This window comes from Tenrec ecaudatus, chromosome 14 (assembly GCF_050624435.1).
Source record: "Tenrec ecaudatus isolate mTenEca1 chromosome 14, mTenEca1.hap1, whole genome shotgun sequence".
Lineage (NCBI taxonomy): Eukaryota > Metazoa > Chordata > Mammalia > Afrosoricida > Tenrecidae > Tenrec > Tenrec ecaudatus.
The window spans coordinates 116,679,392-116,703,386 of NC_134543.1; the positions used below are offsets into that span (position 1 = coordinate 116,679,392).

The 23,995-nt window shown below is 38.6% G+C and overlaps 3 protein-coding genes across 4 annotated transcripts in view; 1 reads left to right on the forward strand and 2 right to left on the reverse strand.

Moving 5' to 3' along the window:
- The window catches only part of PIGB (phosphatidylinositol glycan anchor biosynthesis class B), a 24,297-nt gene extending 14,904 nt beyond the window's left edge, over positions 1-9,393 (forward strand). For both annotated transcript variants that reach the window (XM_075531561.1, XM_075531560.1), the window contains exons 8-12: positions 592-803; positions 2,696-2,760; positions 7,020-7,233; positions 8,515-8,695; positions 9,025-9,393. In XM_075531561.1, coding sequence (XP_075387676.1) covers positions 592-803; positions 2,696-2,760; positions 7,020-7,233; positions 8,515-8,695; positions 9,025-9,165 — 813 coding nt within the window. In that variant the 3' untranslated portion in view covers positions 9,166-9,393. The remainder of the gene's footprint in view (positions 1-591; positions 804-2,695; positions 2,761-7,019; positions 7,234-8,514; positions 8,696-9,024) is intronic.
- The window catches only part of CCPG1 (cell cycle progression 1), a 44,598-nt gene continuing 29,977 nt past the window's right edge, over positions 9,375-23,995 (reverse strand). The window contains exons 6-9 of the mRNA XM_075531559.1: positions 23,085-23,339; positions 15,584-15,702; positions 12,425-13,830; positions 9,375-10,136 (exon numbers count right to left, since the gene is read on the reverse strand). Coding sequence (XP_075387674.1) covers positions 9,947-10,136; positions 12,425-13,830; positions 15,584-15,702; positions 23,085-23,339 — 1,970 coding nt within the window. The 3' untranslated portion in view covers positions 9,375-9,946. The remainder of the gene's footprint in view (positions 10,137-12,424; positions 13,831-15,583; positions 15,703-23,084; positions 23,340-23,995) is intronic.
- On the reverse strand, positions 17,112-17,988 carry LOC142425448 (adenylate kinase isoenzyme 6-like). Its single transcript, XM_075530697.1, has one exon. The coding sequence runs from the start codon at positions 17,930-17,932 to the stop codon at positions 17,414-17,416; it is 519 nt and encodes a 172-aa protein (XP_075386812.1). The 5' UTR covers positions 17,933-17,988; the 3' UTR covers positions 17,112-17,413.

The following is a 23,995-nucleotide window of genomic DNA, read 5'->3' on the forward strand; positions in this document are numbered from 1 at the left end:
TTATTTTAAAATTGCTATCCCCACTACCCACCCAGTCATTAAGGCCTCTGCCAACAGACGGCCACGGGTTGAAGCCTCCTATCCTCACTGCTGGCTCACATACCTAATAAGGTTCTGGCCACAGTGTCCTGACATCACTGCGGCCCCGCTCCTCAAAGGCTGGTGGACAAGTAGAGAGAATGTGTATACAAGGCATAGGGCAGCACCTGGTACAACCGAGCACCTAGTGCTCCTGCTGCTGTCTCCGTCTGCGCGGGACTGATTGAAATCGTTGTGCTTTCAGTGCTTCATTCTTTTACGTAACATGTGATACCACAGATATTAGAGTAAAAATAATTTATATGGCTGACATGACACACAGAAAAATTGTTTCTATAGATCCAATTACTTGTAAGGCCTACATTGCCAAAATGAGTTTAAATGTGTACAAAGCATACCTCAATATAAGGCAGAAAATTATTTAGGAATATGAATTAGCTGATTTTTAGATATCATTCTTGAGTTAAATGTCAAAATTCTATCAAATCTTTTGTCATATATTCATACTTGGCACTAATATATTTCTGTTTCTTTTCCCTTCAACTCTGCCAGTGGACTTTGGTTCAGTTCAATTTTTTGAAATTTAATGTGCTGCAAAACTTGGGAGCATTTTACGGTTCTCATCCCTGGCATTGGTACTTCAGTCAAGGATTTCCCGTAGTCGTGGGTACTCACCTACCCTTCTTTATTCACGGCTGCTTTCTAGCCCCCAAAAGGTACCGGGTACTTCTGGTGACTGTACTGTGGACAGTGCTTGTTTATAGGTAAGATCTTATTTGTTCAAACCATTCTGTTTTACATACTATAAAATTAAATACATTGAGTCCTTGAAAAGTAAACGTAACTCTGGAGATGCATTAACTCCTATGACTTACTGGTACAGTATTTTATGGAAACAAAATCAATTGTGAGGACGGTACAGGACCAGGGGGCTGGAGGTTTCATTCTGCTGGACATAGTAGGGCCTCTGACTCAGACTCACTCAGTAGCACCTTGAGTGATTAGTTCAGATATCGCACTTTGCTTACCAAGGACTGCAGTCAGTCCATTTTTATTTGCTGTAAAGTATATCAGCTCTCAATTTTAACTACTGAGTAGATTTAGTTCAAATCTATTGTCACTGAGTCAATTTTGACTCTTGACAAGCAGACAGCAGAGGGTGGAACTGCTTAAAAGGATCTCCAAGGCTGCAATCTTTAAGGAAGCGGAGTGCCACAACTGTCTGCCATGCAACAGCTTAGTTACAAACAGGCCTTTGCCCTTGCAGTTCACAACGAACACCTACAACACAGTACCACCAGGGCTCCTATATCGAACTAGAGAAATCTTATTTCAACATCAAAACAGATTTCGTATTTGAGCAGTGTTACATACGTTAATAAAAGTAGAATGTCCGATCACGAAGTGTTGAAGGGATCAGGTATAAGGCATTATCAGAAAAAAAAAAATCTTACCATAGTGAATGAAGGGGGGAGTGCAGAGTGGAGACCCAAAGCCCATTTGCCGGCACTGGAGATCCCCTTGCAGAGGGGTCTAGGGGAGGAGATGGGTCAGTCAGGGTACGATGTAGCACCAATGAATACAACTTTCCTCCAGTTCCTAAATGCTTCCTCCCCCCCACCCCCATCTATCATCCCCAAGCGCAATGTTTCCGTAACATTTAAATTAAATGTATATATTAATATATATATATATTGATAACTGAAAGTGAACAAATTTTGCCTGAAATTAAAAATTCAGGCATTATAGGGATATATATCGTAAGATTTTATTATAGTCTCAATGAAAGTTTACAGAGCAAATTGTGTTTTCCTTTTAAAAATGTGCATATTTTCTTTAATGACAGCACTCTTCCCACTCCCTGGGTCCCTCATTTCCATCCTTTCCTGCTGGGCAGATGCTACCATTTTGTTGTATTTGGTTGCTTTTACTAGGGATTGCCTTTCTCCCTGGTGGCGTTTCTTACGTTATAGGTATGCAGTGCCAAGCTTGAAGGGTATCGAAGGGCCAGTCTTGGGGATTCTGCCAGTCTCGGTTTTTTAACTAACTGGAATTTTGTTCTACATGTTTCCCCCCTCTGCCCAGGACCTTCTACTCTGGTCCCAATTAGAGCGGTCAGTAGTGGTAGCCTGAGACCATCTAGTTCCTCTGGCCTCAGGTTAGTGGAGGCGGTGAGACGTGGTCCAAGAGTTCACTGGCTGTTTTTCCTCCCTCGGCTCTGGACGGGAAGATTGATGGTGCCTCCTAGAGAACCACTCACCAGGGTTTAAGACTCCAGTCACTCACTGCTTGTCAGAGACTGCAGGCACACGCCTTATGGACGATATTATTGCCAATTTGCAAACGTGTCCCCCAAAACTGTGGCTCTGAGACCCCAACTCCTGTGCCTCGTTCCTTTAAGGTGTTTGGTTATAGCTAAGTCTTTCATAACCTTGCCCCTTGCGTGCTCGACTATATATTTGTAGCGCATACAAGTGCCCAGGCAGAAACTCCATGCCTCCCATAGATACAATACACAGCCCTGCTCCCTGGTGTGCTCCGACTCGCCCTCCCACCTCTACCCGTGTGTGCCTGCTCATACTGTTTGCTCTTGCTATCACTGTAACCCTGAGTATGGTGCGATACTATCTGCATTTAACATCTTCTTGTATTACAGCATGATGAGCCACAAGGAATTCAGGTTTATCTATCCAGTTTTGCCATTTTGTATGGTGTTCTGTGGTGAGTAATTTAGTGTAGAAACAAAATTTACACCGAAATATCTAAAAAATACTATGAACATCTATTAATCCAAACTTTACTTTCAGCTCGGTTACATGAGTTGTTTCTGCATATCAAATTCTAGTACTCTAACATACCCCTTTCTCCCAGAGCACAAGCTCCAGCCAGGTTAGCAGCTCCTGTGTAGCCCACACAGGAGCCCTGGTAGTACCATGGTTACGCATCGGGTTGTGATCCCAACAGCCAGCGGTTCCAAACTAGCGGTCTCTTTATGGGAGCAAGACGGGGCTCCCGTAAAGTTCCGGTCTTAGAACCTCACAGGGGCAGTTCTACCCTGCCCTGTGTAACCAGTCAGTAACTCCACGGCCGTCAGAGTGAGACTGTCCGCCCATAGTAGAATACATAAGCACTTGACAAAACATCTTTTGGTGCTAATTATTTCTGGCCATACTTTTACTAAAGGGTATAGGAGTGTATCTATTTTAGAAGTTATTTTTTCATTTCAGACGAATTGGAGAGTCCTTATTTTGACAAAGGAAATAAGTATTTATAGTTGTTAAAACTAGTTTTTTTTTATACTTTGAAACACGCAAGACACTTAACTCGTCCTCATCAGACTCTCTTTTTGAGGTGACTCACCATTCTGATGTGGGGACAGGAGAGACCTGCGTCTCCATTTTCCCACTAGGCCTTACAGACATCTTTTTACATGTCTGCCACAAATTCTTTTTAGTTAGCTTTGGAAAATGTGAGCATTTTAATGTAAAATACAACGCATTGGTTTGGAAAATTTACTAATGAAACTTTATTAAGTGTAATTCAGAATAAGCAACTACTGGCTTCCTTTAACTAGTAAAAGCTTTAAAAATACTACCATTGGGCTGAACAGGGAAGAAATTAGAAATTAACCAAATGCAAAATTTAGGGAGTTGCAGGTGTCAGAAAGTTTCAAATAAACCATAGCCTTCTTTGACCGAGTAGGAGGGGGCTTCAAAAAGTTAATGAGAAAGTTCTACTGACTTTTAGTTCTATTTCTCAGTGAACTTTTTATGTATCAACTCTTACCTCTCAGATCTGGTGGTATCTTCATTCTGGGCACACATCTGATATAGGCATCTGATACTTTATACGTCTGTGAATGGTGATCCTTTTTGTACATGGAATCTATTAATAAATTAGTTATTTTTTGACTTGTATATTTGTTTTCAGCTGGTTTTTTTCTTCAAGTATTTAATCTAGTTGTTTCCTAGGTAAAAATTAGAAAGTATTGGAGGACGAGTGTGTGTGTGTGTGTGTGTGTGTAGTTAACTAAGGAACTTGGTTGGATTTCCATTCTTGCACTTTCTGAGTTTTTTCAGCATTCTACATGTGGCCTTTTCTTTTCAAAAAGTGTATTAGAAAAATATTTGGTGTTTGAATTCTCATCCACAGCTCAAAAGAGTGTCTTTAAATCTTTATAACCAAGGCCCATTTCCAGTCCGAAAGTGAGATAAAATGATGGGGAGAAGTGAAGAGACCCCTGTACTAGACAAGAATCACTCTTCATTGTGTTCTCAGTGTCCACTGAGAAGAGTCTCTAAAGGACCCTGATGTAGCAAGATTCCTTATCTGCAAATAAAATGAGTATAATCCCAGAGATATATGGGGTATTATCTATGGAATTATCATTATGGAAAATGAAAACATCTTTAACTCCTTAGCAAATAGCAAAATGGAATTCTTCACCTTGCTCTTTCTACGTCCAGGACCTTCATTATCATTCTTAATAGTTTAGTTTCAGCCTTTCCCCATCCCCTTCTCCAACTTGTCTATTCTAGAATCAAACCGCCTTTTGCTTTTCTCACTAAAGCACTGAGTTGACCTAATAGCTTTTCTAAGGAGCATTTTAAAATTACAAGAATATGCATTTCTACTCAGTAGACAGTAGGAGCGCTTAACATCAGATTTTCTATTAACTCTCGTAAAAGTGGCAATGTGCCTTTACTCCCCTTAAATAAGTGACAGGATAATACTCGGCTTCACCCTTCCCCATCCTGACCACTATTTTGAATCTTCCACACCTTGGTAAGGGCTCATAGTCCTGACGAAGTCAAGAGGTCACCAAACTAAGTATGTAAAACCTCCAGCAGAATTCGCAGGAACTGCTTCCTTTCCCAGGTCTCGCAGATTTCCACCTTTGACAGTTGCCATCTTGCTTTTCCTCCAGCTCTTTTTTGTGGAACATATTTGACTTCCTTCTTGGACTAATTCCCACCCTGTGTCCATTCCGCTCTCACTGACTCTTAGGAGCTATGTGTGAGTACTCTGAAGGAAGAAGCCAACTCATGAAGGGTCTTAGATGCAGAGAATAAGCAACTGGGATGTAACTGATTTACGCCTTTTCATACTAGCCTGTTAAGAGTGATTTGCTAAGAACCCGGTATACTTTCCATTTTTATTATAAAAATAACAAAAGTTTATGTCACAAAAACATTTGTGTTGTGCTCTAATCATCTAGCCCCAATCCACAGAGCTAATGATTCCTAATACTTTTTTTGCAATTCCTACAAAAAGGTTCTATACACTCACCTTTAAGTATCTTTTGTAAGCTCAAAAAATTACGCAAATGAGATTCTGAGCTGTGTAGCATAGTTATTAAGCATTTAGTCACCACATGAATTACTACATATACTCATGTATCAGCTGAGTTTTTCAGCACATTTTGAATGCAGTTTTTGTGATAAAATTAGGTGCCTCCGCTTATATTAGGGTCAGCACATACTCACGTACATACGGTAACCGCATGCAGGCAAGAGTCATGACATGAAATGAAGGAGCCTAGTTCTGACGAGTAGTCAGCAGAGTTCCTATGAAACCCTTGTTCTTCAGGAAACTGTGAGTTGCTATGTGGACCCCACAAGTGTGTGTTTCCAGCCTCTTCCGTATGGAGCGGGGAGTCTCATTTGAAGCATCCTACCTTTGTGGTAGGGATTATCATTTTCCAATGTTCGTTCATTTTAGAATTATTTGAGTAAGAAATACCTCTCGATTATTTAAAGGCATAATTATAAGTAGACTTCACTAGATGGCAACTATTATGGTGATGGTAATCACCATGTAGGGAATGTGATAACCTAATATTACCTACCTCAAAATTAGCTCTTCTCAGTGATGGAAGGTCCTTGGAACCTACATTGCATTCTAACAGCATTTTACCTGGAACTCAATGTGAATAATGTTTACCTCCACGTGATCCAATTTTGAACCTACTACCCACACCACTATGCCAACGCCACAGTCATCTAAATTTTTCCCAGAGTCCACTGACATTTTATACTTTGTTTTACTTTCCCCCACTTATCGTTTTTTTATTTTTTATTTTTTTTATCGATTTATTAGGGCTCATACAACTCATCACAATCCATACATACATCAGTTGTATAAAGCACATTTGTACATTCATTGCCCCCATCATTCTCAAAACAGTTGCTCTCCACTTAAGCCCCTGGCATCAGCTCATTTTCCCCTCCCTCCCCGCTCCCCCTCCCTTATTAACCCTTGATAATTTATAGATTATTTTGTCATATTCTTGGACTGTCAGCCCCCACTTATCATTTTAAGTACATTTATAATTATTTAAAATAACCTGTTCAGCATTCCAAAGCACACAGAAGTACTGTGAAAGATAAAGAAGTTATTAGGCTCTTTGCTTCCAGAACAAGATCTAGGACACCACTCATATACTGACCACTGAAAATCTCCTGGCAGCCTAATGACATATTTTTCCTGAGCGAGCACTCTATTATCTGTTACCCAGAATTCCTGGGACTCCTGTATTCATGCTAGTACCTGGAAGATTACAACAGAGAAGAGGACGGTAAAAGGAATAAAGCAAGCTCTTGTTTGTCTAGGCACTGGACATGTACTTTTTCTAATACTTGGAAAAAACACTGTTTGCCCATTTACAGTTGGGGAAACTAATACTCATTCAACTGAAGTAGCTCGAGCCAGAGCTAGAATTCAGACTTGTTTCTTTTGGCCTCTGTATCGCTCTATGCTCTTTGCACTGCATGTCAGTGGCTGTTTCTAGAAAACCTGGTTGGCAATAAAGGAGTAGATGGTCAGGGGAATTATGACAGTAACTTGCTGCTTATTTTTTTTTGTTTGCCTATAACTTCATAGTGTACATTATCAAATATGTGTGCCATTAAAATTTAATTAATTGTTAAGGACATAAAATAGTGCAAGTGTCACAGGTCCGTGTGTGCATTTTCATATAGGATACTCACTAAACCACCTGAAAATCTGGAAGAAACCAGCTGTAAGTTTCCTGCTTTTATCAAATATGCTCCTCGCTCTCTACACTGGGTTAGTTCATCAACGAGGGACACTTGATGTCATGAGTCACGTTCAAGAGCTCTGTAACAACAGTCACAACAGATCCTCAGCTTCAGTATTTGTAATAATGCCTTGCCACTCTACGCCTTATTACAGGTAATACAGGGTCTTCTACAGCATGCCTTTAAAACAGTGGGACAACTTAAGAATTTCTGCCTAGATTCCTGGAATTAAACTAATTGATCACTGATCAGAATCACTCAAGATTTATTCAGTGATAGATTTCAAAAATCATGTGTCTTATGTCAGTGAAAATGGCATGCCACTTTTAGATGCCTATGACTTATTTAAGGGCCAAATCATTACATATGCTCTTATTTGATAGTGTTCTTAGTCAAGATGGACTGATCATTGGTCTGACTACAGTTCACATTTGACATAAGATCTTGCACACTACTTTGGATTACTCTGAAAACGTGGGAATTTAGTCCACATTTGCCAAAAGACGGTTGCCCTGGGCTTGAAAACTTGTTTGTTTTTTTTTAACCTCTTTGCACATCAGTTCTCTCATCTGTAAAAAATAGAAAAATGAATTAAATGTTTCTAAAAGACTGTAAAATACTACAACTCACTTAAACATACAGAGCATTGAAAGACTCTCACTTGACCCTATGTTTTATATTTATATAAAAAGGTCCTAATTTAATCTCCCACGTTGCACATTCAAACATCTGACTTAATTATCAACATGGATAAAACTTTAGGGGGATTTAACACATTTGGAATATTCAACTGAATCTCTACTGCCAAACATTAACAGCCAGTTTGGAAAGTTGTCTATTACAAGCCACAGTTTGAGGGCAGACCTGCAAGTATTCCTTCAACTCAATAATCTCCTACCATATAAAAATGAATAGGGCGGAGAGTCAGTCATCTCTCTCTCCATCCTCACACTGTAGGGAAGAACAGTGCTAGAAGTGCCAAGATAGTCTCCACACCAGGGTGTCAGCTTACACTCTTCCAAGCACACCTGGGAGAGGTTACTCAGTGAACATGCCATTGCTCTCTATTGCCAAACCTTTTGTTAAAAAAAACAAACTTCACTTAAGAATATATATCATCCCTTGGCATAAAAGTCTACACAAAATGACTGATAGGAAATCCTTGAAAGAGCCCTCCCCACCAAGCTGATACCTAATCTAGTTTCCACTTGAGAGTTTTGTGTTTGAGTGTAGACTTGTAGGGTATGGTGATCCTGATGCTGCCCAGCTACATGGTGTGGAAAGCATGCTCTCCATCTGAGCACGCAGCATTAATTAGAATCTGTTTACAGATTCAGACTTCACATTCTGTTCTATGAAAATTAAATATCTTAAGAGTCATATGAATACCTTCTTTTTACTCCCTGTAACTGTAATCATAACTTTCTTTTCTTAGCCATGTTCACTGCCCACTTCCAATGAGATTTCTCCAATGTCCTCCAGACCTGACTGGAAAAACACATTATCTTGATGAAGCAGATGAATTTTACCTAAACCCCTTAAATTGGTTATATAAAGAGTTTCACAGTAATTCATCATTGCCTACACATTTGGTCATCTTCAGCACTTTAGAAAAGGTAAGTAAACATGAAAAGCTCTGAATATTTTTATTTCACTTTAGGTTCAGTGAGCATCAGGTTAACAAGACAACATAACCTTATTATGGTCCCTTTCAAACTCATTATTATTTTATAATTGTCTTTTCCCCAGTCAAAATCAGCTCCAGTTCTGTGACTACCAATGTATGGTATTTACCACACATTTAATACTTTTATTAACACATTTTGTAAAGTTCTATTGAGAAAACCGTTTGAGAAATCAACATAGGCAGTTCTAAAATTCTTCACAACAGTACTCAGTTAAAATGTAGCCTTATTTACTAAATAACTCTTTTTCTAATTTCTAGGAAATAAGTACTTTCCTAATTTCACGCAGCTATGAAAAAACTGCTGTCATCTTCCACACTCACTTGCCAGAAGGTCGAACTGGAAGTCATATATACATCTATGAGCGGAAGGTCAAAGGAACCCAAGAGAGGGACTTCTGAACGATGCCTAGATCTTTCTGAAAGAAGCGGACAGTGATGGGTGGAGATATTCAGATACTACCCACTATAGGCAACACTGCGTCAGATTCACCTAACTAGTACAAAGCCACTATAAAAACTTTGTCAAAGAGCACTCCTGAGAAAATGCGCAAGGCGTCCCACAGTGTGAAATATATTAACACAATGCCCGATGTAAATAAAGACCTTTAGTTTTCCTCATGGTGCAGTTTTATTGTTTCTTCCACAAGAGTCAGATGTGCAAGAAATTTCACAAGAGAATAAAGTCAGCAAGCTTATAGGCAGCAGCAAATTCTTCACAAGTCAACAGGCTCTTGAACCCACAAAAAGACAAGAAGCCATTATAAGATTATAAAATACAAAAGATGAAATTCCACCACAATGTACTTTCTTCAAGCTCTACTGCAAACTTTAACACAAAGATCAGTGTTAATTACACTTTGTCATACATGGTATGAGCCTGCTTTATTTAAGCTCATACACTGAAATTTAGGAAGTGTCACATCAAATCATATGCACAGAATGTCACATGCCTGGCTTCTTTAACAATAAAATTATAGTTGAACATTCCCATTGATAATTCAGCAAAGCTAAACACAGGAAGATGCAGATGAATAAGCTTTTGATTGATGCTTCTGAGTAATGGTATAAAGTCATCAGACTGATGCTTACAAATTGGGGGGCATTGTCATCTTGATCATCTTAGTTTATTATAGATAGCATCTGTTTCTCTTACAGTTTTTACTGAACATAATTATGATGGTCAGTATTTAGGATCAAAAGGCAAGTGCCCCAATTCTACTTCCAGATTTGCCATAGATCTTCCATGACTGCGACCACACTTATGCCATTTACCTTCCCTCTTATTAGGCTGTGGCTGAGGGTGCTTCTGCTCTTGTTTGCGATGCCTGGAGTTTTCAATATTTACCAAACGTTGCTTTTTATCAGGTCGACTGAAAGCAGTAAACACATTTTTCATCGATGTTAGAGTTCAATTTATTTAAATTAGAAACAAGCTTAATGTTCTCCATTAATTTACTACTGAACACTGTAAAAGATGCTTATCTAAAATATAACCATATAATGTGTAGACGAGAAAATAATCATTCTGTTAATAATTTTTAAAAGTTGACAATTATAACTATGCAACAGGGGAAAGCTCAATAAGTAACAAAATGTGGCAATAAAATAATGAGATGTCCCCTTTTTCCGAAACAACCCCTTCGTTATGTTCACTCAGCAGAAATGTGTGCACTTCCTCTCACAAACAAAAGAATTCTAATGAACTCTTCTCACCTCCAATGTTTTAAGCAATGTCTGCATTTACTCCTTTCTCCAGTATTTCTGAATAATCAACTTTCTGTCACTACTTCACCGAAACAATTCATATGGCCACCAATTTCCCAAGCCAAGAAACTTTTCGAAAAGCATTTGACATATTTCTCTTGAGGTGTTCAGATTTTATTATCTGGTCTTCTTCCTGCCAGCTTTTCTAGAACCCCATAAAGGTTGGTCTTCAAGAACCTGCTCTCTAGCTCAGAGTACATCAGTGGTTCTCAACCTTCCTAATGTCACGACCCTTTAATGCAGGTTCTTCTAGTTGTGGTGACCCCCAACCATAAAATTTTCATTGCTACTTCACTGTAATTTCGCAACTGTTATGAATCGGGTGATCTCTGTGAAGGGGTCGTTCAACCCCCAAAGGGGTCGCATCGCACATGTTGAGAACTGCTGTTCTACAGGAATGCACACACAGGAACAGGAGAGTCTCACCCCCATGTAACTATTGACCAACTAAACCTTCTCCACTCGAATGTCAACAGGCACCTCCAGCCTAGGATGGTATCCACAGGTAAGCACTGAACTACTAACCAAAAGATTGGAGGTTCAAACCAACCCAGAGGCACCTTGGAGGACTGGCCTGATGATCATCAGTCAAGTAAACTCTCTGGAGCACAGTTCTACTTGCCACACACGGGGTCACTCATGAGTCAAGTGACTCAACTGGAAGGCATAATTTTCAACTCTTAATTCTTCTTGTCCAAAAACTTTCAGGCATTCTCTATCTTGGTAATACTATCACTCGGTCAGTGACCTACCCCAGAAAGCTGCAAGGCACTGTCTCTTTCTACTGTAACAAACACCAATTCATTGTTCAAATCTGCCTCACCCTTTCCCTATCACTGTTGTCCTAGTGCAAATACTAGTCTGCTCATGTTTGGATTTGTTTCAAAGACCTTGTTTTCTACCTTCATCTCTTTCTAACCCATCCTCCAAGCTGCTGCCAGTAACCTAAAATATTATCCTACCCCACTTTAAAGACTCTTCATGACCAATTATTCTATGCAGTTCCCTGTGAGTAGAACGCGTTCCCTAAGAGTCTTGGAAAGTTTGCGTTGACTTACCTCTCAAAAGTGAGGTATAAAATACAGCTCAACAACTACATCACGCATCCCAACCTTCGCGACTGAAGGGCCATCGTAGACATCCCTACATTTCCTCTCTTACATGGCAGCACAGATTTACCCGCAGGAACGTTTCATCTTTCATTATGATATCTTCACAATGCTTTCTTCATTACAGGCACATACACTTAATACTAAAGACACTAGAGTCAGTCTCATTATTTTATAGACACATTGTTTATTCAAAGGGTATGTTTTATGTTACAGAATAAAGCTGATAAGCAATGGGCAAAAAGTTACATGCAGGAAAAGCACACATTAGAACTCTGGTATGCCAAGTGTTGTCCCTTAGATCATGCCTCTAACTTTCAACAACTCTGCCATTAGCTACATGAAACACCATAATTAAGCAGAACGGGAAAATGAAAAGAGGTGGGCTATTAGAATTGTTACATATAAGCTCTTCTAAATGCAGAGTAAAAGTGGTATTCACTCAGCTTCCCAAGGTTAGTATATAAATAAGAGCAAGATAAAATTATTTTCACTTTAGGTGATTATCCTTTCGTATCAAGTATACTAAAAGAATATTGGCTAAAGAGAATTTAATGTATGTTCTCAACCAATTTTTTTCCCAGGTAAGAATAAAATCATCTGCTCAAGTCAAATTGATGTGTGAAATTTTCAGTCTGCAATAGCTGTAACTTTTAAATTACACTTTCTGCTTTATTTTTTCCCTAAACTCTCATAAACTCAAAGAAACATTATCAAATGATAAAATCTATCCACACTGTAGATGTCAGAAACTATTATGATAACATGGTGCTATGTAAACCGACCTGGGTCCATATGGAGGGGAGAAACTGTCACCAAGGAAGTATCTATAGATATATCCATCCAGATTCTCAAACACTCCATCATTATTCACTTGATACTCCTCCATGGCTTTCAGATAATCTTTAACATCATTAACGAAGTCAACGAAGAGCTTCTGGTCATGTATGAAGACACCATTCAGGAAAAACTTACTGATGAACTGATCAAGTTCTTTCCAGTGATGGAAACCATCCATTTCTTCTAATAAATATCTTAGTATTAACTGTCTGAATTCTTCTATCTTCACAGGATTCAATGCTACATTAAAAAGACTCATCGACTCCTGTCGAGCACAGTCAAATACATCAGAACAACCCTTTCTGGGGGAGTGACGGTGCCCACACTCACGCTCAGCGCCGCATTTCTGTGAATTTGGTTTCCTTCTAAGCCCATCCGAGTGAGCTGACGCTCCCTTCCTCCCGCCCCTCTGCAGAGTAGGGGCTCCATTATCCTGGTTTTGTGTGGCTGCCTTAGGTTGTGGATGTATATATCCACGATAAACTGTTCTTGCTTTTTTAGCCGTTGCTTCTTTTGTTGCATCAGATCTTTTATTCCCTTTTTCATCAAAGATATTCTTGGTAGTGTCTTTGAAATGTCTGAAGGTAGATTTAACTGAATCTGAGAATTTTTTCAGATTTTCCTTCACGGCTTCTTTGGCCTGTTTAATTTTTTCTTTATGATGCCTCACAAACTCTTTGGTTGAATTTTTCATTGCATCAAATGTTTCCTTAACTGAACCCAAAAATGTTTCCTTTGACTTATTTTTAGCCCCGTGGTTTCCCCTGCCCCCTTTCTTTTTCCCATCAGTTTCTTGTTTTACATTTTGATCTTTTGCCTCAACATACAGTCTTTCCCACAAATCAGAACGCTGTTGTTCGAAGCTCAATTTCTGCTCTAGCTCAGTAAGTCTTCCACGTAAGGTTTCTATTTCCTTTTTTTCAATCAGTACATTGGGAGAGTCTGGATTTCCATACGACTGAGTAGCACTTAACTGCTGAAGTTCCACCTTTAAAGCAATGGTTAGCAATCGTTCTTTGTCCAGTTCCCCCTTAAGCATCTTTGCTTCTGCCAATAAAGTTTCCCTTTGATTAAGGAAGGTGTTTGTTTTCATCTTTTCCTCTTCCAAATGTTGCCTCAGTTTCTGATTTTCTGTTACCAATTCACTACTTGTTCCTCTAGTTTCCAATAACCTAACCTGTTCTCTTAGTGTCCTTAACTCTTCCTGCAATGAGCACAAGGCTTTTTCCTCTTTCTCCAGAGTTATTCGTAAGAAGTGATTTTCTTTGGCAAGGCTCTTTTTCTGAGTTTCGTAGGACACTGTCTCTGTCTCTGTGAGGGTCCAGCACCTTGCAAGGTTTTCTTTCAATGACTATTTTGAAAGAGAAAAAAGAAAAATATCAAGTCCTTTAAAAGCTAAATTAACTTTTTTAACATTGAAAAATGCCCCTTACGTTTTATCATTTTTATTTCTGAAAAGGCTATCCGCTGGGTAGTATTTACCATAATATAAAAGTTGTAAAAACCAAGAATCAAATGCAAGAGATTGCATAACATCACACTAAGACAAGAACATACTGGAAGAATTAGGTTGGAATAATTAGAGGTGAGTTTATCCTCTAAATTTATCCCTAATAAGGCTTTAAAAGGGAGATCACATAAAAATACTTGCTGGTGTTGAGGCCCACTCAAAGTGAGGAGAAAGTAAGCAGCCCTCCTGCCCGGCGGCACAGTGGGTTACACACGGGCTGCCGAACTGCAGGACTCAAGCGTTCCTGAGAGGTTTCTGGAGAACTGCGGCACGGCTAACGGCTCCTCTGTGGCTTGGGTAGGGGAAACTGTCTTTGATAAAAAGTACAATTGTAGCTAGAGCTGCCGTTAGGCTTCAAAAGTCTTATCGGTAAGCACCTCTGGGTAGTACACTCCTTGAAAACCAACCTGGATATCCTCAGTGCTACTGAGGAGGTCCTAGTTTTATGTGCATTACCATGTCTAGGGTTAGTCCACGTAAGTCATAGCCAGGGCTACAAACTCTCTGGAGGACAGACTGACTCTTGTTAACATTATGACCAATTTCCAATAAACTTCTGAATCACAATCCAGATTACCTATTCAACTCGAGTCATCATCCCAGACAAAGTTCTCAGCTCAATCAGGTTCAGATAATTTAACTGTAGTTCAAAGTAACCCTCACTCATCTTTCCTTCAATATGGCAAAAACATTAACCCAAACCAGCAGAAAATTAAACAGTAAGTTTCATCAGCTCAGTGATAATACCACAAATGTATGGACAAAGCATTATTTAGTCAGTTAAAATATCTTAATGTAGGGAGGCAACAAATGTGCTTGACACAATGGATGTATGTATGGATTTATGATAAGAGTCGTACGAGCCCCCAATAAAATGATTTAAAAGAACAAAAAAATCTTAATGTATTAATCTGTAAAATGACATCTAAATTTAGCTTAATTTATCAGCTATTATGGTAATCTCATTTGAATAAGATCATCAATCTAATTATAAAATTCTTTTGAAAAATAACCATCCATTATCAGTGAGAAGAGTATTCCTTCCTTACAACTAATGGCAATCAAGAAATTACATATTTTACTGTCTTTCATGATTAAAAATAAATTCGAGAAAAAAGTGGAAAAATTAAAACGACTGTTTCGCTGATCCTTGTAAATCTTCTGGACATATAAAGATTTAATGGAGGAATGCCTAACATGCTCCCCTGCTGTCAGAACTAACAAGAGCTCAGAGTAGAAAGAACTGGCTAACTCTTTCACCACATCAGGGCAAGACCTTGGAAAAGTTAGAAAGCCAAACACTCTTCCTAGACTAATCAAAAATTATCTACTTAACGGTACCAACAATATTAATTGTAGCATAATGGTTAACATCAGGGCTTTGGAGTTAGAAACTTGAATAAAATCCAACTCTTGCTAGTTACTAATCTTGGGGAAGCTACTTTGTCACAGAGTTACGCTAAGAGGAGAAATGTTGTATATGACGTATGACAGTCACTGAAACGCAGTATGTTTATTGACTCAGTAATCTGTACTAATACCTACAGTCATTACTGGCTACAGTCATTGTTCTTTATTTTTGAGTTTTACATACCTGATACTCTACAGAAGACTCTTGTCCTTGTTGACACTGCGGAAGATAACCCTTCAATTCACTCAATTCACCTTCATGTATCTTTTTGACCAACTGCTGTTTCTGAACCTGAATTGTACCTAAAATGAAGAATTTCATGGGGATATATAACATATATTATTTCCAAGTTTCTACTCTATAAACCATTTAATGTGTAAAATTAAATAGGTAAGTTAGTGTTTTGTCAAAATATCGACTTCATAATTATATAACAGTTCCGATTATATACACTGAGAACAAGTGAGAATTCATGGCATCGTTCAAATAGTGATGAGCGTTGACCATAATAAAAACCAGGCGGTGTAAGTTAATTTAATTTGTAGTTAGCATACAAAGGACATTCCAGCCGTCGTTATCCTTTGGACTGAAATCAGCCACTTGTACTCCCTAATGAAGAAAATGTAATTGTGATTTTCTTGTGCTCATTGAGTAGCCTATTAAAAAACATTTCAGGGATTTTCTTTGAGGAGTGGGTGGGAAAGAGGATGATTTTCAAACCATGTGTATTTACAGGTCCACAAGGGAACATTAAAATAAACTTTTTTATCATTGGATTTTACCTAAATGATAGACACTTTCCCACAGATGTCTAAAAAGTACAGCCGGGGAAAAACTGGCTAATCACCATTCTCAAAGCCAGTTTAAAAAAAAAAAAAAACAGCTCTGCTAGTGGGTAGGCTTATACTTATATATAAGCTCAAATACACCAGCCAGGTTGATAAAATTCTTAATACTAACCCGAAACTGAAACTGAAGAGAAAGAATTGAATTACAAGACAATGGAATTTTTTCACAAACTTTTTGAAGCTCTCTCGTACGGCTGTCAGTACCCCTCTAAAAGCTGCCACACGCTAACTTCCGTACACCTGGGGCCAGAGTTGTGACACAGTAACACCCATCTTTCATGACTCCACACAAAGACGTCATCACCACGCCTCTCCCAGCAGAGATGAAAGAATCTTTACTAAGACTCTGTATTTTCACCCTAAAACTCAAAATGTTAATTCGCCAATGCATGCTGTTCTCATGCCACTACAAGCTTCATGCATAACCTCATTTTAAAAACCTATTCATAAGAAATTGGGCAAAATGTATTTGCCAAACTGTCACATGCCATTACATGAGAACATCACAGATTTTCACAGCTGGATATGACAGCTTACTATTTCTTTCTTACTATTACATTGTGGGTTTTTTTAACCTTTCAATATCTCTTGAAGCTAGGATTCAATTTTCCAATTTACAAAAAGCATTTTATATCAAAATCTAAAACTTAATCAAATATTTTAAAATGTTTAAATAAATGTATGTTGCTTCCAAAGCAGAAAATTTCTATTTCAAACGACTTAAAGGATGAAATCCTTTGCCCAATTGGAAAATTACCAAAAACTGTGTTGAGATCTGAATTCAAGGAACATTAAAATATACTTGATGATTGTCATTTTTTTTTTACTTTGTTATAAGTTTTATTTTAAAAGATTACCTTAATTTTCTTTTGAAATAAAGTCAGCAGATATTCACCCACTTAGATTCATTTATCCTTTAACAGTTGAAGCATTAAACAATAAGAATCTTTACTCTCAACCCTAAATAATGCTTTACTCATTATATTTCAAATGGTTTTGCTTTCTCATGGAGAAAAAAAGAGTCCAGGCATAAACCTTTGATACTTTCCGCTTGCTAGTCCTGTGGCACACTTTTAATATGAAACTGTTACTGATACTTGGACCATTTCTATGATGGGCAGAGAGAGCTCAGGAGGAGTGACGATCATGTGGCTAGTCTTGACAGTCAAGAGCTATGATCTTTCATCCACTGTTCAATCCACTTTAATATCTGGCTTATATTATTCTCTAGATCCTCCGGTTTGTTGCTAGTTAGCTGATGTACTATTTCTTCCTTGCAGGAGGCCATGGCTTCTTCATAGAGAACTTGAAAAATCTCACACTGAATAGTCTCCTGCAGTTTCTTCTCATTATAACCCCTTGTTTCAAGTCTTTTGTACAATACAGTGTTATCTGTTCTCAGCACAAAAACTATATGAAACCAGCGTTCAGGGAAGAAATCACAACCATGGTAATCGATAATAACTCCACCTTCTTTCATTTGGTTTTCTAACTCATCAACTACTCTATCTTCATCTAGAATGGGACAGCCATACTCTTCATCATAGCCATCATACAACTGCCCTTCTTTTGCTAAATCACCCACATTAATGTATTTCAGTCCTGATCTTGATGCAAGTTCTTTGCCTAGTGTGGTTTTTCCAACCCCTGGTGTACCGGTGAGCAAGATGTTTGGCTGCAGCATGGTCTTCACAGCGATGCTCCGAGCGCCCCAACTCACCGATGATTGTCTTAATATCTTTTTCTTAACCTTGAAATTTCAGTTATATAAATCTAAAAGTTTTACTAACTCCTATGCGTTGAATTTTTCAACCAAAAAAGTTATGTTGACGTCCTAATTCCTACACCTGTCAACAAGACGTTTGCGGAGCAGGGTTTTTCTCTCCATGTTATTGGTTGACGAAGTTATACCAGAACACGAGGGGAGCTAATCCCTTCTGCTTTCTTAAAAGAAGCCAAGGAACACAAAACCTGCCAGGGCTACCAGAAGCTGGAAAGGACAGGATCTTCCCCTAAAACAGGGAGCAGGTCCCGCTGCTGCCCTAAATTCCATCTGTTAGTCTCCAAAACTGTAAGCAAAAAATATATATACCCTGCCTGAAAATCAGATGTCAACTCCTGCCCTAGCCATTTAGTGTATAGATAGGAGAAACAAAGTAAACTGAGCTCATCACGTATTTACCATGTATACTCGAGTAGTCCCCGACCTGAATATAAGTCGAGGCACTAATTTTACCACAAAAAACTGGGAAAACTTATTGACTCTAGTTTAGCCTAGGGTTGGAAATGCAGCAGCTACTGGTAAATTTCAAAATAAAAATAGATGCCAATAAAATTACATTAATTGAGGCATCAGTAGGTTAAATGCTTCTGAATATTTATTTCAAAGAAAAACAGTAAACTAGCTCTATTTAAGTGGAAAAGAGGGTCAGCATAAACAACACGGTGTCAACAATAACTGTACACACTGTGTTACTGCATGCGCTGCATTACTACATACACTGCCTTACCGCATGTACACAACGCAGCTTGCATGGCTTGAGGCCTGAGGCAGGCTGGTGAAATTCCAGAATGGGATGACCTGACTGTTTGCACAGAGCAGCCTAGGTCAATATACACGCTGCGTTACTGCGTGCGCTGCATTACTGCATAGGCAGTGTATGCGAAGTGCTACACGTGCAGTAACAGTGCGTACACAACGCAGTGTGTATATCATGAGCGCTAACACAGGCTGCTCTATGCAAGCACAGTCAACACTGGGTCCAGATAGGCGTTAATAAGAAAATCAAAAATAGAGCAGACTAAGTACTGTAAATAAACGTTCTGTATATCCAAGATCAGAGATATACTAGTACGTGTCTTCAGTAATGCTTGGGCGGAGCAAGGGGGTGTGACCAAGCATGGGTAAGATTGTAAAGGTCACAGCCCTGGAGAACAGCGGAAGAGGATGGGCAGCCGAATCAGACATCCATCTGACAAGGATGCGGTGCGCCCCAGGTACCAGCGCACAGAAGTGGGCAGGTTCTTGCCTTATTGGGCACATCGCGGACACACACAGGCTGCCAGCATGCAGGAGAAAAGAGCAGTGTTATCAGCAATCATCGGACCACCCACAGAGGGTGCAGGTGCCACAGATGAGCGGGAGACGGGAAAACACCCGCACCGCACTGGAGAACGCATAAGTTGGACCCTCACTCGAGTATAAGCCCAGGGGTCTTTTTAAGCATAAAAAGTGTGCTGAAAAACTCAGCTTATACGCGCGTATGCACAGTACTTATGCTTCTAGTACAATCTTATTCTAGTAGAGCCCTCAATTCCAGTGAAACAGCACGTTGTCTGGAATTTAATGAGCAAGCTATCCATGTACCAGACACTCCACCTTGAAGCCCTATTTTTAATTATTCTTTGCCAGTGTCTCATATCACAAACTTCTCTCTATTTTCATTGTCACTAGGTGGTTATTAAACTGCCCTGACTATTCTACTTTGTCCTGTACCACTCCATCCTCTTTATTTTTCCTCTAAAAATTAAAGCCGACTAACTAGTTGTACAATATAACAACATCCCCACCCACTGATTTCAACCTGACATTCCATTGTTTCGAAATGTCCAATCAGCTGTAGTGTGGTCAGTCTTTTCACTACCTCCAAACCCAGCTGAGTAACAATTACTTAAGTAATTAATTAATTCTTATTTTTCAATTACAGCAAACTGATTATTGAGTGCAATAACTAACTAGCTTCACAGTCTAAGAGGGAAAATCCAAACCAGCTCTGTAAAGTATCTTGAAGTGTCCACATCAGCGTCATGTTTAAGGGAAGGAGTCTGATACCCTTTAGGTCGTGACCTTAAAAAGCTATATATATATTTTTTTAAACCAATCTCATGACTATATAGATAACACTGTATTACACAAACTTTTCACATATTAAAAAGATTAATATGAAAAAGTTGAATTAAATACAATCATTAAAGTATATTTCACAAGTAGCCAAGATTTATGAATAATAAGGAAATAAAGTTTAACTTTGAAAGCAACTCTAAATCAAATTTTCTAGAAAAATATTTAAAAGGTCATGCTATTAGGGAGGTTTTAATGTAATTTGGATTGAATTAATGCTGAAAGTCATTATGCAATTTTTATTAGTAAGGAAAAATAAAATGGTTAAAATAAGACCTTCTTTGCCACCATGTTTACCTGTGTGGGGGAGAGGCATCAGACTCAAAAAACACTGATACATATTTGTTCCAGCTAGATAATAAAAGCAAATAACATATTTCAAATCAAATCTCATTACAATAAACTTCAATGGAGGATACAAACTGTAGTATCTAAGTAGCAAATTAAGGTAGACATCCAGCAGGTGTCTAAATAGTTCATGTAAAGTTAAGAATAAACACTTTTTACTGACTTTAAGTATTTAACTTTAACATAACACTACATATGTTGAATAAATATGTCTTTTCCACCAGTCAACAAAGAGTACATTTCATTCTTCCACCTTTGCAGTCACATTTTTATGATCACACTATTAAAACCTATTATCATGCCTGCAACCAAAGGGTTAAGCCAATAGAGTATATACTTGATATGACTATTAAGATGTGATGCAAATGTGGAAATTTTATTCATTATCTATTTTCCTTGCTACTAATCTTTGAAAACAGCTGGTGCATTTAACCTAAGCAACTTACAACTAATAAATTCAGTTTCTTAAACGTAACAAACTGAACAATGGTCATTAGCATAATATCTAGGTGTGGTAATTACCATTAAAAGATAATTACCTTACAATGTGACACTCAATGCAATCTGAAATGGAGAGGAACACAGGACTTTCTCAATGGGACTGCTAATTCAAAAAACCACACACAAAGGCCAACAAAATGATTATTTATTGTCACTATAAAAAAGGAATGGACCTGGATATTCAGAACGAATGTCCCAATTCCTAGAACACTGCCTGGGGCAGAGCAGGTGCTACAAAACAAATAAATAAATAGATGTTCCATGAAGGAATGAATGGACATTCTATGAAACGACACATGAACATGCTAAGAATTCTACTCATCTCAAATACTTACTTTTTAAATTCTTAAAAACCTCCAAAAACTGACACAGCAACCACAGAGCTGCCACCCTTGTTCCCCAAGACTCTAACCTCCCTGGCGGGAGCCCCGAGTTTCCCTCAGGGTAAATATTAACTGTCCACTGCAGAGAAGTCCCTGACGTAAGAGCTTCAACAGGGGGGCTCTTAAGGGGAAAGTAAGACAACGTGGAAGTCCTTCCTTCTCTCACCCAAGACTTTTTTAAAATCGAATAGGAATAAAAGTCCATATGCGCAAACACTACTAAGTAGAACAATGAGGCTAAATTACAAAGCAAATCAATTCACGTGGATCATGAAAGTAGTCATGAATGCTAAATAACGTGATGCTTGCAGAAACTGAAAGCAGAAATACTGAAGACTAATGACTGTGACATTTCAAAAGTTAACTATTTCACCTGGGATTTAAGTGTTTGTTTTTAAGACAAGTTGGTTATAGTTTGCATTTCTAAATCAAGATGATTTTTAACAGTTTTTTAAAATTTTTAACTTCTATTGGCACTTCATCCACATATCACACAATTCAATATTTCAATCATATCAAGAGTTATACAATCATTACCACAACCAATTTTAGAACATTTTCTTCTTCCTTGTATTATTTGTAATTTTTTAAAATTGTGGCAAACATATACACAACAAAATATTCTTCAATTCAACATATTAAAATGATTTGCTTCAAGGTATTTCAGATTTTTAATCTTGAGTCTTTTTTATTTTTATAAAAGCCATAAACATAATTTTACATAATCCTTGTATTTCTTAAAGAAATAACTATTCCTGTATTAATGGAAAACAGCTGTGTGATACATGGAGCCTTCATCCTCATTTTCCAGTGAGAAAACTCAAGTTCAAACAAAGAGGTTGTTTTCCAAGGTCGCCTATTATGACGACGACCGCGGAAGCAGACAGACTCCTCAGAGTTCTGGCTCACTTCTCCAAGGGTCACTGGATCAGAACTGACTGACCAGCACAGAACAACAACAGGGAGGTCTACACTACGTTGCCATTGTATGCAGAATACATTTTTTTTAGCTTTTTCTTTTTATTATTAAAAGATCTTTTTTTTTAATTTTAACAATTTATTAGGGGCTCATACAATTCTTATCACAGTTCATACATATACATACATCAATTGTATAAAGCACATCTGTACAGTCTTTGCCCTAATCATTTTTTTCTCCTCTTTTCTTTTTTTACATTTTATTAGGGACTCATACAACTCTTATCACCATCCATACATATACATACATCAATTGTATAAAGCACATCCATACATTCCCTGCCCCAATCATTCTCAAGGCATTTGCTCTCCACTTAAGCCCCTTGCATCAGGTCCTCTTTTTTTCCCTTCCCTCCCCTTTCCCCCCTCCCTCATGTGCCCTTGGTAATTTATACATCGTTATTTTGTCATATCTTGCCCTATCCGGAGTCTCCCTTCCCCCCATTCTCTGCCGTCCCTCTCCCAGGGAGGAGGTTACATGTGGATCCCTGTAATCAGTTCCCCCTTTCCAACCCACTCACCCTACACTCTCCCAGCATCGTCCCTCACACCCTTGGTCCTGAAGGTATCATTCACCCTGGATTCCCTGTGCCTCCAGCCCCCATATGTACAAGTGTACAGCCTCTGCCCTATCCAGCCCTGCAAGGTAGAATTCGGATCATGGTAGTTGGGGGGAGGAAGCATCCAGGATCTGGGGGAAGCAGAATACATTTTTAAGGACTTACCATAGAAATGCCCAAATCCCATGCTGATTGCAATCACCAAAGCCAGTATAATACATTTATTAAGGCCACTACTAAACTGGTGCTTCTGCACGTTCTCCACGATGCAATCAGCTTCTTGGTCAGCAGACGGCAACTCTTCAGACTCTGAACTAGAAACCGTCTTCTTCCTTGCGCGGCGTCTTCTAAAAGCAGGACTGGGCTGATGACTGGTTTCATCGCTACTTGACTCATCCCCACTAGGTTGAGCTGAAAATACTATTTTAAAAAGAAAAAAGTAGGTATATCAGTACTAGTCTTTAGAAAAGCTTTCCTAGTAAATATCGTATAAAATTAATATAATATCGGCGTGCCTTTTTACAAGAGACAGCCCAAAACAAACACCACAAAAGGCAAATATTTGAATTTATCAAATAAAGCCAAACTTGAGTTCACTGCGATAAATAAGAATCCTGATCATATTCTGGGGGGGTGTCTATCTTGTTTTAAAACCACTATTGTAGTTTGCATCGTTAAAACAACAGAGAGAGATCTGAGGAAAGTATTTTATAAAATCAAAAGTTGCTTTTTTCTCAGTACCTTAGACTTTTAAAGGAGCAAACTTGCTTCAGTCTATATGGTAAGAAGAGTGAAAAGAACAGTAGAACTGGGCTATCCTGCATCAATCAACACAGGGCTATCCTGCATCAATCAACACAGGGCTATCCTGCCTGCATCAATCAACACAGGGCTATCCTGCATCAATCAACACAGGGCTATCCTGCATCAATCAACACAGGGCTATCCTGCATCAATCAACACAGGGCTATCCTGCATCAATCAACACAGGGCTATCCTGCATCAATCAACACAGGGCTATCCTGCATCAATCAACACAGGGCTATCCTGCATCAATCAACACAGGGCTATCCTGC